General features: G+C 45.6%; 1 protein-coding gene across 1 annotated transcript in view; it reads left to right on the top strand.

Moving 5' to 3' along the window:
* LOC8051083 (ATP-binding cassette sub-family G member 5) overlaps positions 1 to 11386 on the top strand; it is a 28250-nt gene extending 16864 nt beyond the window's left edge. The window contains exons 8-9 of the mRNA XM_029985522.4: positions 9181 to 9319; positions 10126 to 11386. Of these exons, the coding sequence (XP_029841382.1) occupies positions 9181 to 9319; positions 10126 to 10672 (686 nt within the window). The 3' untranslated portion in view covers positions 10673 to 11386. The remainder of the gene's footprint in view (positions 1 to 9180; positions 9320 to 10125) is intronic.
* The last annotated feature ends 4870 nt before the right edge of the window (positions 11387 to 16256 follow it).

The raw sequence follows: 16256 nt of genomic DNA, 5'->3' as shown, positions 1-16256 counted from the left end.
TGACGGCCCTCCTTCCACTTGAAATTCACCATAATTTTATTGTAGGCTGATACTAATTTGCATGCAAACATACAGACTTAGTTCGGGACACCCTATTCCTTCGTGAAACGGCACATTTTTTTTATCTCTTTACAAACTTCTTCATCTGAATCAACCTAAAGTTCTCCCCTACTCACACTATACTCTGTTTCACCTTACGATGTACCGCAGGAAAGGCTACAAGCGTGAGCTCCTTGCTCTAGGGCACATATCGGCGGCACAAGCTCTCGTGACTTAGGAGCAGCTGCCAACGCTATGAGCTCGAGCTTCTAGCCTTCGCTGCGGTACAACATAAGGTGAAACGAAGTATAATTGCCACCACACCTTCCACACGAACCCCTCTTTCTTCCTTAGACCCCTTCCCCCCTCTCCCCTCGATCCCCGCCTCCGCTCAAACAAAGCCGCTTCGTTTCCAGCCACCATGTATACCCTGCTCTTCTAAATGTTTAAACAGCATCCCCTTTCCCCTTGTTCTCATTCGCAAACCCCCACCCCCTCTCCATTTTCGTAACATCTAACCCTCATCACCTGCCCCATCCCTCCCCTCCTAACAGCATACCACACTCTCCCGAGAGCGAGCATTCCTTCTCTCCCTCGTCTTCCGTTTCCCCTTTCTACTTAGATCTAGAGTGTGTACACATGGGGCCAACCTCCGTGTGTACGCACGTGGGCCAGACTCCGTTTCCCGTTACCGTGAACCGCGCTGAACGCTACAAGCCGTCTCAGCCAATCAGGCAGCGCGAAGGGCATCGCGTGACTATAAGACCCGCGCATAGTCACTTGATTCTTTCACGTAGATATGCGCGGTGAATACGCGTCAACCACGCGACAGCATCAGTAGTTTGACCGTCACGTGATACTTTCACGTAACAGTCAACTACGTGAAACAATACTTGGTTTTAGCTTAAAGGGGTCATGAAACGATATCGGGTTGGAATGTTCGCGACTTTACAGAGGCGTACCATGTCCTAGTCTGGCCCAAGTATACTAGCACGGATTACCACTGATTCAGAAGGTTCTTGGTCGCGGTGAAATTGCGAGTATAAAAGGAGAATTCCTTTCGGTCTTGCATTGCGTAATGCTTGATAACGTAATTGTGGGATCGAAACCACCCGCCTGACAACAGTCGGGCACGGCTCATGAATCAGACACGAGTACTGCGCAAGCACCGGACTTCGGCTTGTAACAATCAATGCCTCGGCGGACACTCGGGTAGTAGTGACTCGTGTCCAACCACTGCAGTGACGAGAATAGCCTAAAGGCCCGTTCACACTCTTGCGACCGAGTACGACTGAGAGAGACGAGATCTCTTCCAACTTCTTAAATGTTTCTAGAATGAGGGAACACACTGACATTGTGGCGCCATCTATGCGGTGACCCTAGAACTGCATTTCACAAAAGCGAAGGTTTTGCGGGATTTCCGAGGTCAAATGTGCGTAATACCCATAGAAAGGCTCGTTTAGAACATTGACAAAAGCTTTTCGAGCCAAAAAAGAAAGGATATTGGGCGAGAAATAAAAAAGAATATGCCGGACCGCCGAGTTTGCACTGCTTCCCAATAGATGGCGCCAGTGTGTTCTCTGGTTTAAGAAGTTTTAAGGAACCCAGGTTTAAGAGGTCGCAAGCAGTCGCAAGAGTGTGAACGGGCCTTAACTCTAACAATGCCTGGAGCTCAGCACGGGTTTTCTACGTTGCGAACCCCCAGCGCGTGGCTACGAATAACGCAAAGGCGTTATTCGTAGCCACGAATAACGAATAATAGGGAGTTTTCGTAGATCGTTTTCGCCGTCCCGCAAAGCCCTCCGCAACACGCTACGATAGCGGGAACTCCACAGTCAAGGCTATCGGCGCGCAGGCGCAGTAGCAACTTCGTTGCGGAACGCTTTGCGGAGGGAGCCAGCGCGGTCTACGAAAACACCCTATTAATATCTTAGCGCAAAGGCGTCGGCGGAATAACGGCTATAGTTGTCGGAACGATCTACTAAATCTCCCTAAAGGCGCGTGACCCTTCTCCAACGTCACGTGCCACTCACGCGGCATTTCTATTGGATCGGATGGCTCGTAGCATCGTCTCCTGATCTGAAACGAAGCATTCACCCAGAAGCCGCGGCCCGTTGCCGAGAAAACAAGTAGCCCCTTGTTGTTGTTTTTTGCTTTTTTTTTTTTTCCTTTTGCGGTAGAGTTACCGCGGAGATGTTTTGTGTGCCGCGACGACGGCGAGCGCAAACACGATCGGGTCGCCTTTCTTCGTCGCCTTTGTCGGGGAGTTGGAAAAGAAACCGCTTTCGCTCTCTGCGCCCGCCGTCACGGACAATTTAGTCCGGGGTCTGCTCCCCGCAGAGGAAGAGCGAGGAAGGGAAGACGGGGGGCGGGGGGTACCCTTGTTTCATTTTTAATTGCCTATAGCTCGCTGTAGGAGTCTCGGGTGTTTCAAAAGGGGTATTAGCCAGCGTCGTACCCGGGCTTTCGTATGCAGGTTTGAGAGCACGGTCTCTGCCCGACGCTATCTGGTTACTGGTGTGTGTGTGTAGGACAGACTTCTACGTAGTTCAACTACTCTACTCAAGTTACTGTAGTTTAACTATTTTTGTGAGTAGTTTAGTAACTTTCAATTACATTTTTATTTCGGTAATTAGTAGTTTCCTTGAATTACTTTTTCCGAGTAACTTCCACTCAAGTTAGAAATTACTTTCAAATGTTAGTGGTTGTTTTGCCTTTACAAGCACTTCTGCAGAAAGGAGATAAGATGTTGCAAGATCAGCTGATATTAGCAGAGGGGGAAGCATGTGGCGTAGGAAGGGGGGGGGGGGGGAGAAAAGGTATTTGGAGAGTCCACCCCCCCCCCCCCCCCGACACACACGCACACACTGCAACAACACTGCTAGGAGGCGCGGGGAGCGAACAGACACGATGCGAGAGAGGCCGAGTAACTGCAGGATTAACGCCGAAGACTGGAGTTTCTCTGTGTCCCGAAGCTCAAGGAGACTTGACCCATTCGAAGAAAGGGCTGGTCCCCGCTTCTCCCAACATAGAAACCCTCCCCCATCACAGAAGGTGCAGACACTGCATTCTAACTCAAAGGAAGAAACAAAATGCAGCACCCGCTCTGAAACTCATCTGGTGCTACCGTAGTTTGTGCTGTACTCGAAAAATAGCGTGCTAAAGGGCACCACAAAGATTACCTTTTTGCATTGCCTTTCCTCAAAAAACTCAAAATATGCAGATCTTCAAAGATTCAAAGATCGTTCGAGAAACCTGTAGTATTTCCCCCAACGTTTTTATATAAAAAGTAATACACGAGCAGTGTTGGGAAGCACTCTATGTACGCGGTACTTAAACTGTTTAGAAAAATTGTACTTTATTCGAAGTAAATTTTCTGAACATGGACTTGTTTTTTTCGAGGAAAGTAAAACTCCTGACTTCAATGTACATTCCCCGAATTTGAAAACAAAATTTGGCGGTATCGTCGTGTGAAAACGCGCTCTTTCGAGACGCCATCTGGTCATTTCTCTATGTGAAGTAATGGCGGCCATAAGCCCGATGCAAATAAGTGCCTTATAAGTTGATTGTGTCAAATAGCTCGTCAGCGAGAGCAAAACAACTGCACTGCGAAGACTTGACCTTATACAATATTTGCTACCATTTCCGTAAAAAAACTGACGCACCTCCGATTACCCCTGGAGCAATGCATCCCATTTAAAAAAAAAAACACTGTATAGGGAATGAAAGGGCATCATGAAAAATTGTGTTAAAAGTGCTTGTACTTTACCTTGAAATATATTGTATTTATATACGTTACCTCAAGTACATTGCACCCGGTGTACTTACTACTTTACTTGATGTATATAACTTCTCATTTACTTTGTACATTACTTCAAGCACTTTTAAGCTGTACTTTGCGCAACACTGTAAACAAGCAAACACTGCCTGAAAAATCAAGCTCAGATAGTGCCAAACTTTTAAAGTGGAAATAACACATTCGCAGTACCTCTTTGACCAAACAAACAAGAAAGTACAAAGCAATAGAGAGATCGCACCGAGCGTTCGGCGCATGCGTGACGCCGCCATAACTTTAGTTCGCAGGAGGCAGGCAGCAGTGCACAAGACGGCTCGTGCCGCCTCATGCTCCACAGGCGCAGAGCTCCAGCGAGGTTGTGGCACGTGCAGAAAGGCTAAAGCTCCCTCGATGCATTGCGGCAGCGGTGGCGCTGTCAAACTGGCTGGCGAGATCGGTCTATTAGGCACGCAGAAGCAGAACCAGCTATTAAAGCCGTTCTGTGAAAAAAACAAGCCGATTCATACTTGGCTAGCCGGATTTTGCTAACAGATCAAAACCTCTGTATTTTGTTTTTACTATAAAAAACATATAAAAGTAACATCGAAAGTAACTTTACAAGTAATTCGCTTCTTTTTTACGGTAATTAGTAATTTTCTCAATTACTTTCTATTTGAGTAATTTCTACTCTGCTCAAATTACTTTTGACGTGGATACTGAGTAACCTAACTTAATTACTTCGTTTTGAGTAACTTGTACATGTCTGGTGTAGGCCGGCTGCTCTATACTCTGTTCACCCTTAAAGCTGATACTGCAGTGAAAGCTACGAGCACGAGCTTGCTCGCGTTCCTGGCTCTGAGACGTGTATTTCTAACGCGAGTGCTCGTTCTGCGAAAGAATGCTTCAAAGCAGCGACGACCTCAACTCCCGTGCTTGTGGCATTGGCGGCAGTCTCAGCCTTCGGGTGAACGGAGTATTCACTGGACGCCATATTTGAGGGCGATATTTAGAGCGCATGCTCGGAACGATCTCACAATAGTAGGCTGCTAAGAACGGCTATGTCGATATGGTTCGGAATGCACGTTGCAAAAGAACTCTGGAAGCTCGCCGTCAGCACGCGCTTAGCAGTTGCGGTCACAGCTATGGCCGCCAGAAAATACTCCCTATGGTCGTTCGCACCGTTCAGCTGCGGTCCCACTGCTTACCTTCGTAGGTTGTTCTTGGCGATGAAACGTTTATCGTGTTTTCCATGAACGACAGTTAATATTCTGGGCGCACACATTGAGAGCCTTAAATACCAATCGTTTTTTAAAATAAATGCTTCGTTGTTAAAGGCCGAGGGTTGCGACTAAGTTGCATCATAAGAAAAAAGGTGTAGTATTACGCCCTTTGTCCCATATAATACTCCTCGAAACCTCAGTTCGACGTGCAGTGAACTGACGTTGAACTCACGGCACCAACTTTTACGAGGGGCTTGATAACGGTGCGATGTAACTTATTTAACAGCTAAAGTATGCATCAATATAAAAACGAAATAACAAAAAAAAAAAAAAAAGAAAACAACATGGAGGTTTTGCAATACGGCCAGGAAAACCTTAATTTTTGTATTTTTTTTTAAATATTCAGTAACACGTACATCAGCTATTTTAATAAGTTGTACCACTCGGCTACCAAGCCACTCGTGAAAGTTGGTACAGTCAGTATGACGTCAGTGCATTGTACGTCAAACTGAAGTTTTAGGAAACCCCTTTTTTCTGCGACTGCGGGAGTAAACTGTAATGCGATTCAGTGAGGCATGGTTTGTTGAGAGTCAGTGTGGAGTCGTTCATGATCTCGAAGTCATCAGAGCTTGGCAGACGATAAGTTAAAAGGCATTTTACTGGAGCCATTCGCATCGTTTCAAGCGCTTGTACAAAGTACTTCAGCTGAAAGTTTTTTTTTTTTTGAACTGCAGTGAGGGCTTCTGGGACGAACTAACACTCGGAGCGTGTCGGTGATTTTTTGAACGTGTAATTTATGTCGCAGTTGAAGCAAGCAGCGCCGGCACAGTACGTGGTGCTCCGGCACTATTGATTTTTTTTTTTTAATCGGCGTTTGTACACTTGAGAAATACCGAGTGAATCTCCAAGCACCCGTTGCAATGATCGCAGCACATCGTAAAATACTTGCCTTCGAGCACCACGAAGCATCTTCAATATTCCTAGTTTCGTGCGTTTCTCCCGTAGATTTGCGTGTATTGCCTGGTGTCGAGCAATTGCCGCCGGTGGTGCCACCGACGGGTTTCCGATCCGCGATCCAACCTACTACAATAGAGACCAATGGTGTTTTTCTTCCTCGTACGACGAATCTGTCCCACTGGTGACACAGAAACTGTGTGCAGCCATGTTGGAACCATGCTTATGCATAAAAGAAACATGCATGCTTCCAATAATGCTTGAGAGCAATCTGCAGATGATTCCGCCATCATGTCTTCAGCAAACACAGTGCCTTTTGTATGATGTACGAGGGGAGTTCCATGAGTTCTAATCCTTACATAGCAGCGAAAACTCTAAAGCAAAGAACGCAGTTTTATTTTTCAGCCCAGCCCACCTGAACGTCAGCACACTTGCCACATCGCTTTCAAGTTCTCTTATTCTTGAAGAAAAAAAAAACACCTTTTTGTCACTTCCCTGAAAAGAGTGATCAATTGCCTCCATGAGGTCATCATCCGCGAGAAATTGGTGTCCTCGAAGATTTTTATACTAATGTCGAAACAGGAAGAAATCACTGCAAACAAGGTCCGGAGAATAGGCTGGATTGTTGGCGAGTGGGAACCCTCATTCGCGTACAGTGTTTCGTGCAACGTCGGGCGTGTGCGCTGGAGCGTAGTCGCGAAGAAGCAAAATCCTCTTGCTCAATTTTCTCCGGCGTTTTTCTTTGATGGCCTAACTCAACCTAACCAGCATTTGGGTGTAATAGGCCCCCGTTATCGAAGTTTTGGGTGATAGGTAATCGATCAGCAGAACACCATCCTCATTTCCAAAACATGTCGCCATGATCTCGCCCGCAGAGGCTGTCTTGATTTTTACGGGCGGAGAAGAACTCCTGCGCTTCCAGGCCATCCTTTCAGCGCTCGTCCTGTCCAGTTCCTTCCTCTGTCCTTGCAAACATTCGCGCTGTTCCATTATGATTCCTTTCTTGTTTACTTCCGGGGTCCCCGTGGTAAATCCAGGATGCATCCCTCGTTACCAATCACCGGTAAAAGCAGCCCTCATAGTCGTCCATTATTGGTATTTCACTACAACATTCCACTCGGTCCTTCTTCATCTCAGGCGTCAAGATTTGGGGAATTCAACGCGCACTGACCTTGGACATACCCACATGCTCGTGAAGCACCGTTTGCACAGACACAGTACTAATGCCCAAAGGTCATATTCCCGAAGAGATTCTTAGGCTACGACAACTTAGCTAAGACGTTTTTAAGCTAAGAAGCTAAGAACATTTTAAGGAGAGTAGAAATCGGTATTCACGAACGCGTTCTTAAGTGAGCTGTAAAAAGGTGATGTTGAATTAACCTGAGATTGAATTAAAAAGGACACTCTCGGGTTAATTCAACATGGCCGATATATTAGTTGGTGTGATAAACTGAGAACAAAACGGCTCGAACATTTCAACAACAGATGCTGACGGAGACGCAAGTAGTCTAGCCGACATATCATTGCGGAGAAAACGAAAGAAGACGTCTGTGTTTTGTCTAGCTCCCTTTTCATTGTCTTAGGAGATTCACGATTTCTTTCAAACGTTAGCTTTCACAAGTTCACCCAGAAATGTGTCTTTGCAAGCTGGACAACGACTGCACGTCAGCGAAACAAATGAATTTTAAAGGTGCAGAGACAATTTAAGACACGCTTGCCGGATGTAGGGATCGGAAATTGCTGTATCAAGGCCTCGGCGTCAGCTTAGTAGCTCCGTTTCACGTGGCGCAAATTAGTTCCTTCAAATTAGTGTTCCTTAGGCCGCAACTCCATAATCACCATTAGCCCATTATAAATGCCAATTATTATGATGATGATGATTATGATGAAGATTTAATTCCTGTGTGGCTCAGCCACCGTAATCCTCAAAAATTGCGGCGCCTGAGACGCTCATTAGCTCGCAAAATGCATTTCCTTTGCACCGTGGTTTCCTTATAAATTTCTAATGAGACTAGGATTTTTTTTGTTATAAATATTTCTGGAACTGAAGTGCAGCTCTCTTTTTTTTTTTTCATTTCTATTGCTACTGAAGTTGTTGTTCGCGGCTTGCCGTAATTTAGGGCTGTTTATATCGTTCGCAGAAACGCGGTACACTATTCCGCGCCATTAGAGCATATTAGAGTGTAAAATTGTTTTTCGGAAAATATTGGGTTTCCCAGATGTTGAAAGTTTACCAGCTCGTCTGCAAGCTCTTTTTTATTTATACTTAATGTGTGTTTAAACTATTTGAACCGCGCATACGCTTGGAGTTTTAATCGTTGTTGCATATTTCAATAACAATATCCGATAACGATATGGTAGAGAAAACGTTTAAGACTGCACGTTTTGTAAATCGCTGTGAGGCTGCTTTGTTACTCGTTCCCTGGTTAAAAGACGTTAAACCTCCCATAAAAAAAGAAGAATTAAACAAACGTTTGAGTAGATTATTGAATTATAGGAAAGAAGGACACATATCTTGTGTCATAAATCAATGCCGCTAATCAACCGGTAAAAAAAAATATCTCCTTCAGTAGATGCTAGCCAAATGTGAGATTCGGGCAGCTAAGTTAAGACAATCGGTAGTCAGGAGATATTCCCAATAGTCTCGATATTCCGTAACGATTCTCTCCAAAAAAGAATCACCTGCTCAAAACGCCCAATAAGTTAGCGCATGCGCGATGGGGTCGGTGAAATATGAAGCATCGTTATGGAAATACAAAAAAAAAAAAAAAAACTATTAAATCTTTGTAATATTGTTCTCGCTCCCCTCAATTGAGTTACCTTTTTTTTAGCGTAGGATACATTATAAACCTGGATACGTAAAAAAAAAAAACGAATATAAAAAAGTGACAAAAAACATTCTTAAAAAATGGCACATAAAAGTGATACGGGCGACGCCATCCACGAAGTTTAGCGTTCTTCCCTGGAAACGACGTCGTCCGCTATGGTTAGATGCTTACGTCCCGACAAATTTAGTGGACGCTAGTCACGAGACATGATCGCGTAACCACGCCACATGACGACCCTAGGTAACGCATTAAATTTAGTCAGGAATAACGGACCGGAAGTTTCTAATTGTTTGTGTTCCCCTCGAAGTCCGCATCGTGTTGGTTTGTGGTTCTCATGAAATGCGCCACTCGTGGTTTGCCACAGACGCTCCGCACCGGACCCGCTACTACCAGGAGAGCCGTGAGGGCAAGTACCGGGGCCCGTTGTTTGTCTTCAGCCACACCGTGTTCAGCATGCCGCTGAGCGTCATCAGCGTCTTTGCGGGAGCCACTATCATCTACGCGTGAGTACACCCCCTCACGCCGACCCAGAACAGATCCATCAGATATCTAATATATCTCATAATATAGCCCGAAAACAAAAACGTTATCTCATAGGCAAAGGCAAGGGGAGTACTTGCTCATTAAGTCGTCCACCAAGTTATAAAATGAGTAGTTTCCATCAATGTAAAAAGTAAATTGCCTAGCCTGTTTCACACATCGTGACTCGTCGAAACTTTGAAATGGCTGACCAACTAGAGGCTGTATAAATATCCACACAACCCCAATTAATATTTTCCACCTACACGCGGACAACGTCACTTTTTAAGAGTGGGCTACATTTGGAACTTGATATACTACTGTCCACAGTTATTATCCATAGCGTGAACCAATGTTGACACGCCTCAATGGCAGACCAGCCTCTCGCCGTTCAACATTTAACGTCGAGTTTGTTAGTTCTCCTATCCTGCGGTGTAGATTTTTTTTATTCAATTTATTTTGGACAAAACAAATGCGCAGATACCGAGAGTGGGCGATTATTCAGGATAGGCTACATAGGCCATATAGTCATTTACACGGCTCTCTCTGTTTTGCACGCGACCCCGCTGAACTAGGGAGATGGTCACGTAAAATATTTGTACAAACCTTAAAAAAAAAAAAAAATCGCAAAAAACACAAGTAGAGAACACACACAGATATAGCGCTGTGCTTGTATGTCTTCTACTTGTCATCGTAACCTCTCTTGTGCTGTTTTATTTATTCTGATTATGCAGCAACTCGTCCCATTCCAAACCTTGCTACAGGCTCTAAGTCGTTTGTTCCGTTGCAGAGGGACAGGCCTCAGGATGGACTGGCAACGCTGGGCCACCTTCTGCGGTGTCCTCTGGTGCCTGTACGCCCTCGCCGAGCAGCAGACGGTCGCCCTCATGATGGTGGTCAAGAGTTCCTACGCTGCCTTCAGGGCATCCGCCTGCATCCTGTCCATCTGCATCGCCCTGGCCTCCGGTACCGTCCGCAGCCTGGTGGTCCTCCCGGACTGGACGTACTACCTGACGTACGCCACGCTGCAGCGTTACGCAGCGGCCTTCGTGCAGCAGAACGAGCTGGACATGCACCCGGGCCTCGAGAACTTGCCGTCCTTCAACGGGACCCTGTGCGGACCCAACGTGGAGAGTGGACGATGCTTCTTCGTGAACGGGACGCACTACTTGGGACACAAGTTTCGAATGGGCGGCAGGGGACAGTCCGGAGTGGACGTCTTGTACTGGCTCAACTTTGGCATCTGCTTCGCGTTCGTGGGCTCCTTCTGCCTGGTGAACGTCATCTCGCACATTATTCCGCTGCCGGCTTCTATCAAGTCCAAATTCAGAGATTAAAACACAGCCCGATCTTCACCAATTTATTTCAAGTTCGGAGACCAAAGTCCAACACTGCTTCAGAAGTCCAACACTGCTTCAGAAGTTCAAGTTCAGCGATAGATAACATTGTGTATCACCGAACCTGAAGACAACCCTAAGTTCTGATATCAATGTGCAATGTTGAACATGAAGACATGTCTGAGTTTATAGCAGTCATACATGGGTCCTAAATACGGGTCCAGGATCAGTGCAGTTCATTATGACGAGCCAAATTAATGGCATTAAAGTACAACATCGAACCTGAAGGCAAGTCCATGATCAGAGTAGTCCAACACTGGTCCTAAATTCAAGTCGACGGTCAGAGTAGTTCAACATTGGTCCTAAAAACGTGTCCAAGTGCAGAATAGTACGAGACGGGTTCCTTAGGCAAATCCAAGCTCTAGCATCAAAGTAAAACATGGGCCCTGAAGACAAGTTCAAGTTTTGAAATCGAAGTCCCGCCGACAAATACGTCACGAATTAATCTGACGCCTGACGCCGGTGGTGAAAAATATCGTGAGAACACTGCCTTGCCGCTGCGCAAACGCTAGAGGTGCTCGGTGCCGCTGAGGCGGCGAAGAGAACACTGTACAAGTATATTACTAATAATACTAAACGCAGCACACTTTCCTGAAGCAACTGATGTAGCGTTAGGAATATCTGAAAAAAAAACAACGAAAAAAAACAACAAAACATTACGACGACGTTACAAATTTTGAAATAGCGACCTCATGTCAACACCACGAAGAACGTGTTACGACTGTCGAGGTGAAATCGCGGTCTCATGTCACAATGAACTGACAGATCGGGACATACGTTCGTTGCGCCGTTATATAACATCCATTTCTCCTCTTTTTAGCTCGCTTTTATTTATGGAAACAGACTGATACGTTCACGGCGCTACCACTGCCATCCAACGATCAACGTGCTGTGTATGTATATAAAAGCGTTTAATAAACGTATTGTACAAATAAAGGGCAGTCCCGTCAACGAACGGCACATTGAATTTTGAAACCGCTCAACGTTTTTTCGTGTTTCAGAGTTACCTCGTGGTTACTGACAGCTTAAAAAAATGCAGGGCGTGGCTCATGACGCTCACGCTTCCCTATCGGTTCTTCGGTGTGATCGAGACCGGTTATAACAAAGTCAACAGGAATCGGAAATCACTTCGCTATATCCGCTATTTCGTTATAACAAACTTCGTTATAACCGGTATCGACTTACAAAAAAAAAAAGAAAAAAGCCGTAACCCCATTGGGTGCACAGTGGTAACTAGATATGACAATAGCGGCCCGCGTCCCCTGGGCTGTCGGTGGCCGTAAACTCTTTTATTTACACTAAGCTAATGGCCGAGCGCTCACTCTCTGGCAGGGGGACGTCGGTCCCTCAGCTGAGTCATTACCACGCCCTCCGTCTCATCCACAATTTGGAATACGACTGACTGCGGTAACTTGAAGCGGCCGCGATTCCTCAAGAGCGCATGCCCGTTTTGAACGCCGCGTCAATTTAGGCCGCGGTCATGCTTACACCACATCTCATCATAAAAGAAGACAGTCTGGAGGCACCGTCTGAAACGTGTTCCTTTCTTGTATGGCGATCCTGTCATATCGGTAATAGACATTGGTTATACATACCGGCTATGCATATAAGGCTTGGGACATAGACGTGTCAGCAGTTGATTCTGTCACCGTGTCTTTAGCGTCTGCGACTTTAGCCGCAAAGCTTTCAAAAACAGGCCTACAGATTCGGCCGCACGCACACGCAAGCACATCCAGCTACGTAGATCTCCAGCCCTCGACGGCGCGGTGCCTTGTCGACTAAAGTAGCGGCGGGGGGCCTTTGAAGCGAGCCGCTAATGAAACCGCTCGGCTCGGCCCCATTCGGAGAGGCAAGCGAGCGGAAGCGAAAACTGCGGACACGGCTTGCTTCCGACGTACAAAGTAGTCCATTGTCGTCCGGTGTGTGTGTTTGCGCGCGGGGACAGTGGCGTGTATACATCCGCGCGCGGCCTGCGGCGTGTGTGTGTGTGTGTGTACTTTGCAGCTCCGCGGATGCGTCAACGTAACTGTTTCATCCCCGATTTTTCGAGCCTCTACGTGTTCGTGTCTGTATACGTGTTTCTGTAGGAAAAAGAGCGGCAGGAATGGGAGATGGAGGGGGAGAGGTGGGGACACCCGGGTTTACGCTTCAGGGGGTCCGGGTGTTGGGTGCGATGTGTGTATGTTTCCTATAATGTGAGTCTTTGAGACACGCGACCGCGCGCCGCGCCACCAGTGCATGCCGTGTGAGGGTTCCGAGCGCGAGAGTTTGTCGCTGTGAACTGCGCCGCCAATAGTACGTGTGAACACAAACGGTTTCTTTTTTTTAAGAAAAGAAAGCGTAGTTCTTCGAGTCTGAGCGCATTTTTCTGGGGCTTGCTCAGGAGTTATGCCCATGTACTCACAAAGGGACTTCGGTGTTGGGAATGAGCCACATGGAGGAATGTCCGAAGACGAAGTAGTTTGGGAAAGGAAGATCGTCCTATAGGGTGACGCAAGTTCGCCGAGGTACAGATACCATTTTTGCTGCTGGCTTCAAAAGCTGCAGCGAGTAATGCCTGCAGACGCCCTCTTGTTTACACTTTGTTTCTTACTGGTTTCAAAAGTCATATTGCGCAATAGTTTCACATCGAACAGATAAGGGACCTAGAGGAAGTCAAATGCTGTAACTGATTGTGCTTATTTTTTTTTTTACCACTGTATCTGGTGCAACATATAAGACGTCTCCTGTTCACGCCATGCTCAATGTCTCATCACAGACTTCGTTACTTTCAAATGTTGCGGCATCATCGGTTGCCTAAATTTCCCAATGAACAATTTTTGCCGTAAAAAAGGGGAAAAAATGAAAGTCGCTTACAAATCTCTGTAATGCGAAACTAGAGCGCAGCTCTTGAAGAGGATCAGGGGAGAGTATGAAGGGGAGGGTATTCCCATCCTCCTCCTCCTACCCTCCTCCTACCGCTGAATTTGTTCATGGATGACGTGACGCGAAGTTCTGACATCATTTTTCCCGCCAAATTTAGCGGAGAAACTGAATGGGTGTTGAGGTCAAGTGGCATCCATTAGCGGGGAAACTTTACCCGCTAAATTTAGCGAGGAAACTTTTGCTAAATTTAGCGGGAAATTTTGCGATAATTTCTCGCAAAATGGAAGGGGAGGAGGAGAGGGTACGGAAAGGGAAACGGGGCCTATCCCTCCCCTACATACACCCCTCCTCCTCCTCAAGAGCTGCGCTCTAATTCGGCATTACAGAAAATTGTTAACGTCTTTCATTTTTTTAAAAAATATAATTCCCCAAAGAGCCTCCATGATTGGATCTTTGTGTGTTACGTAGAGATAAAAAAAAAATGCACTGACATTTGTTTTGCGGTGAGGGAGCAAGCGCGTTGAGTCGACCCAACTGAAATATGTCACATACTTGGGTAGTAATTCAATTACAGTAATTAAATTATTGTAATTTAATTACTTTTCCTGGTAATTTGTAATTCTAATAATTACTTTTGCCTAAAAGGAATTGTAATTGTAATTTAATTACTTTCTAGCGTCAGTAATTGCTAAATTTTTGGCACAATTACAATTACTTTCGCAAGATTTTGCGGCGGAGGCGCTTTTCCCCCCTGGCCACGGAGACGACAGCACAGCCAAAGCGACAGGGGAAAGAGTGTCTCCCAACTTGCTCAAAAAAAAAAAAAGGGAAAAGAGGGATGGGAAAGAGAGGCTGGGATAGAACGGAATGAAGGATTTTGCAGACTTTAAAACGACTTAATAAAGAATTTGAGAAATAATTTGATAAATGAGGGCTACATTCGCGTCCGTTTTCGTTCCTGTCGTAGTTGAATCTGATTCTTCGTCTCGTTCGCTTCCTGTTGCTCCTGTTTCTAGGGGTCTTTCTTATTTCACATTCCCATACGGGTGCATCGGGGGTCGAAGTCGAGCTGGTTGGCTCCGATCACATCATCCGGTCGAGGCGAGGAGGTTCGAGGTTCTCCTTACGCGTCTTCGCCGCTGGCATATTGGCTTACATATTTCAGTCAAGTTTGGGGACTTTTTTGTTAATGAAATTATTATCTTTTCTTTATGAGTTTTTTACGTCCTTCTCCTATATCTCGTATGTTGGTACCACTAACAGTAAGTCGTGCTAGTCTAACATCGAGGCGAAGAAGCAAAGAAGCAGCAGGTCTCATCAACACGACTCACCCTGCCTTACTTCCAACTGTTGTTGCTACACTGCTCTTCCTTCTCCCAATCCTCGTCTACCTTTTTGTATAAATCTTCATTATTTAGTGTTCACTCTACCTAACCCTTTCAACCGTTTGTCAGCCTGATTGGACGAGATTCCAAAACTTACAAACCGCGGCTTTAGACTGTAGGGAGCTTGTTTTTACATTTGTTGTTCGTTGAAGGCTTCTTTTTTCTTTTTATAGAGGGCTTGGCTTGCACTTTGTTTTTACACCTCTATCGTGACCTTCCACCCGTTGTCCTCTCGTCCTGGCCTGTGGAGCCGTCCCGAAGCGCGCAGTGCTGCTTTGCATTGAGAACCTGGAACAGTCTTATCTACAATGGAAAAGGAAAGGCTGTCGGGGCCTTGTTACGAAAAATTCTTTAAACCGATTAGCAGCAATGCAAAAAATATAATCGTGAGGTGCAAACTCTCCGCACCGTCTCTGAAAACAAATTCAACAAACCGAAAGGCTACCTCCACTTTGCGGAAACATTTGCAGGTTAGCAACTTTTTTGTCACTTTCAATAATACTTACAGTTTAAAAAAAATAATAATAATAATAGCTCGTCTATATCTTCCAGCTGAAACACGCTCAAGTAGATCATGAAATTGAGGCGTCCAAGAGGCCGCAGTTTTGGAATAATTCGCGGATTCTAATTTTCGCGACGCGGTGGGGTCGCACTATAGATTCCAATGTGTTTACATTTTACCGGAATTGCTCGCGGGACTTATTTTTCGTGAATTGTAGGCGAATCGCGAAATTCGCGAAAATAAAGTCGTTCACAGTGTATGATGAATTTTTCGAGGTTGTTCTTGCCATGCTAAAGTCAAATCGGTCTTTTTTATGAGACGCATAACATCGATACGATCATTGCTATCCTAATGATTAGCTATATGGCGATCCTAAATTTATTATCTATCTCAGGAGCTTTTTGGGTGTTACCGTGCACTGAATTACCCAGAATCCCTGGCAATAGAGTTGCTGCTATTGTGACACTAGTTTTGTGGAAGCGACCACAGTTCGCGTGCTACGGTTACCCACATCCGGCATGTTACAATTCCACAGACAGGGAGAGGCTGCGAATCATCATGGCTGAAATGTTTTCGTAAGTTGTCGTATTCTTTAAATGTTTGACGTCGTTTACAAGTTTCTCTTATTAGCCATTTTTACGTGAGTTTTATGATACCGGTACTGTCGCATATTTGTTTCCTTGTATTATTTTAAAGTTTATTTTTTGTTGGTTTGACTTGGATGCCATTTGCATAAGCTCTAAGGAGATTCACCTCGCACCTGTGAATTTTG

Source organism: Ixodes scapularis, unplaced genomic scaffold, assembly GCF_016920785.2.
Source record: "Ixodes scapularis isolate PalLabHiFi unplaced genomic scaffold, ASM1692078v2 PGA_scaffold12__126_contigs__length_90152505, whole genome shotgun sequence".
Lineage (NCBI taxonomy): Eukaryota > Metazoa > Arthropoda > Arachnida > Ixodida > Ixodidae > Ixodes > Ixodes scapularis.
The sequence above is the reverse complement of the archived record's forward strand: the minus strand, read 5'-3'. Positions and strand labels throughout refer to the sequence as shown.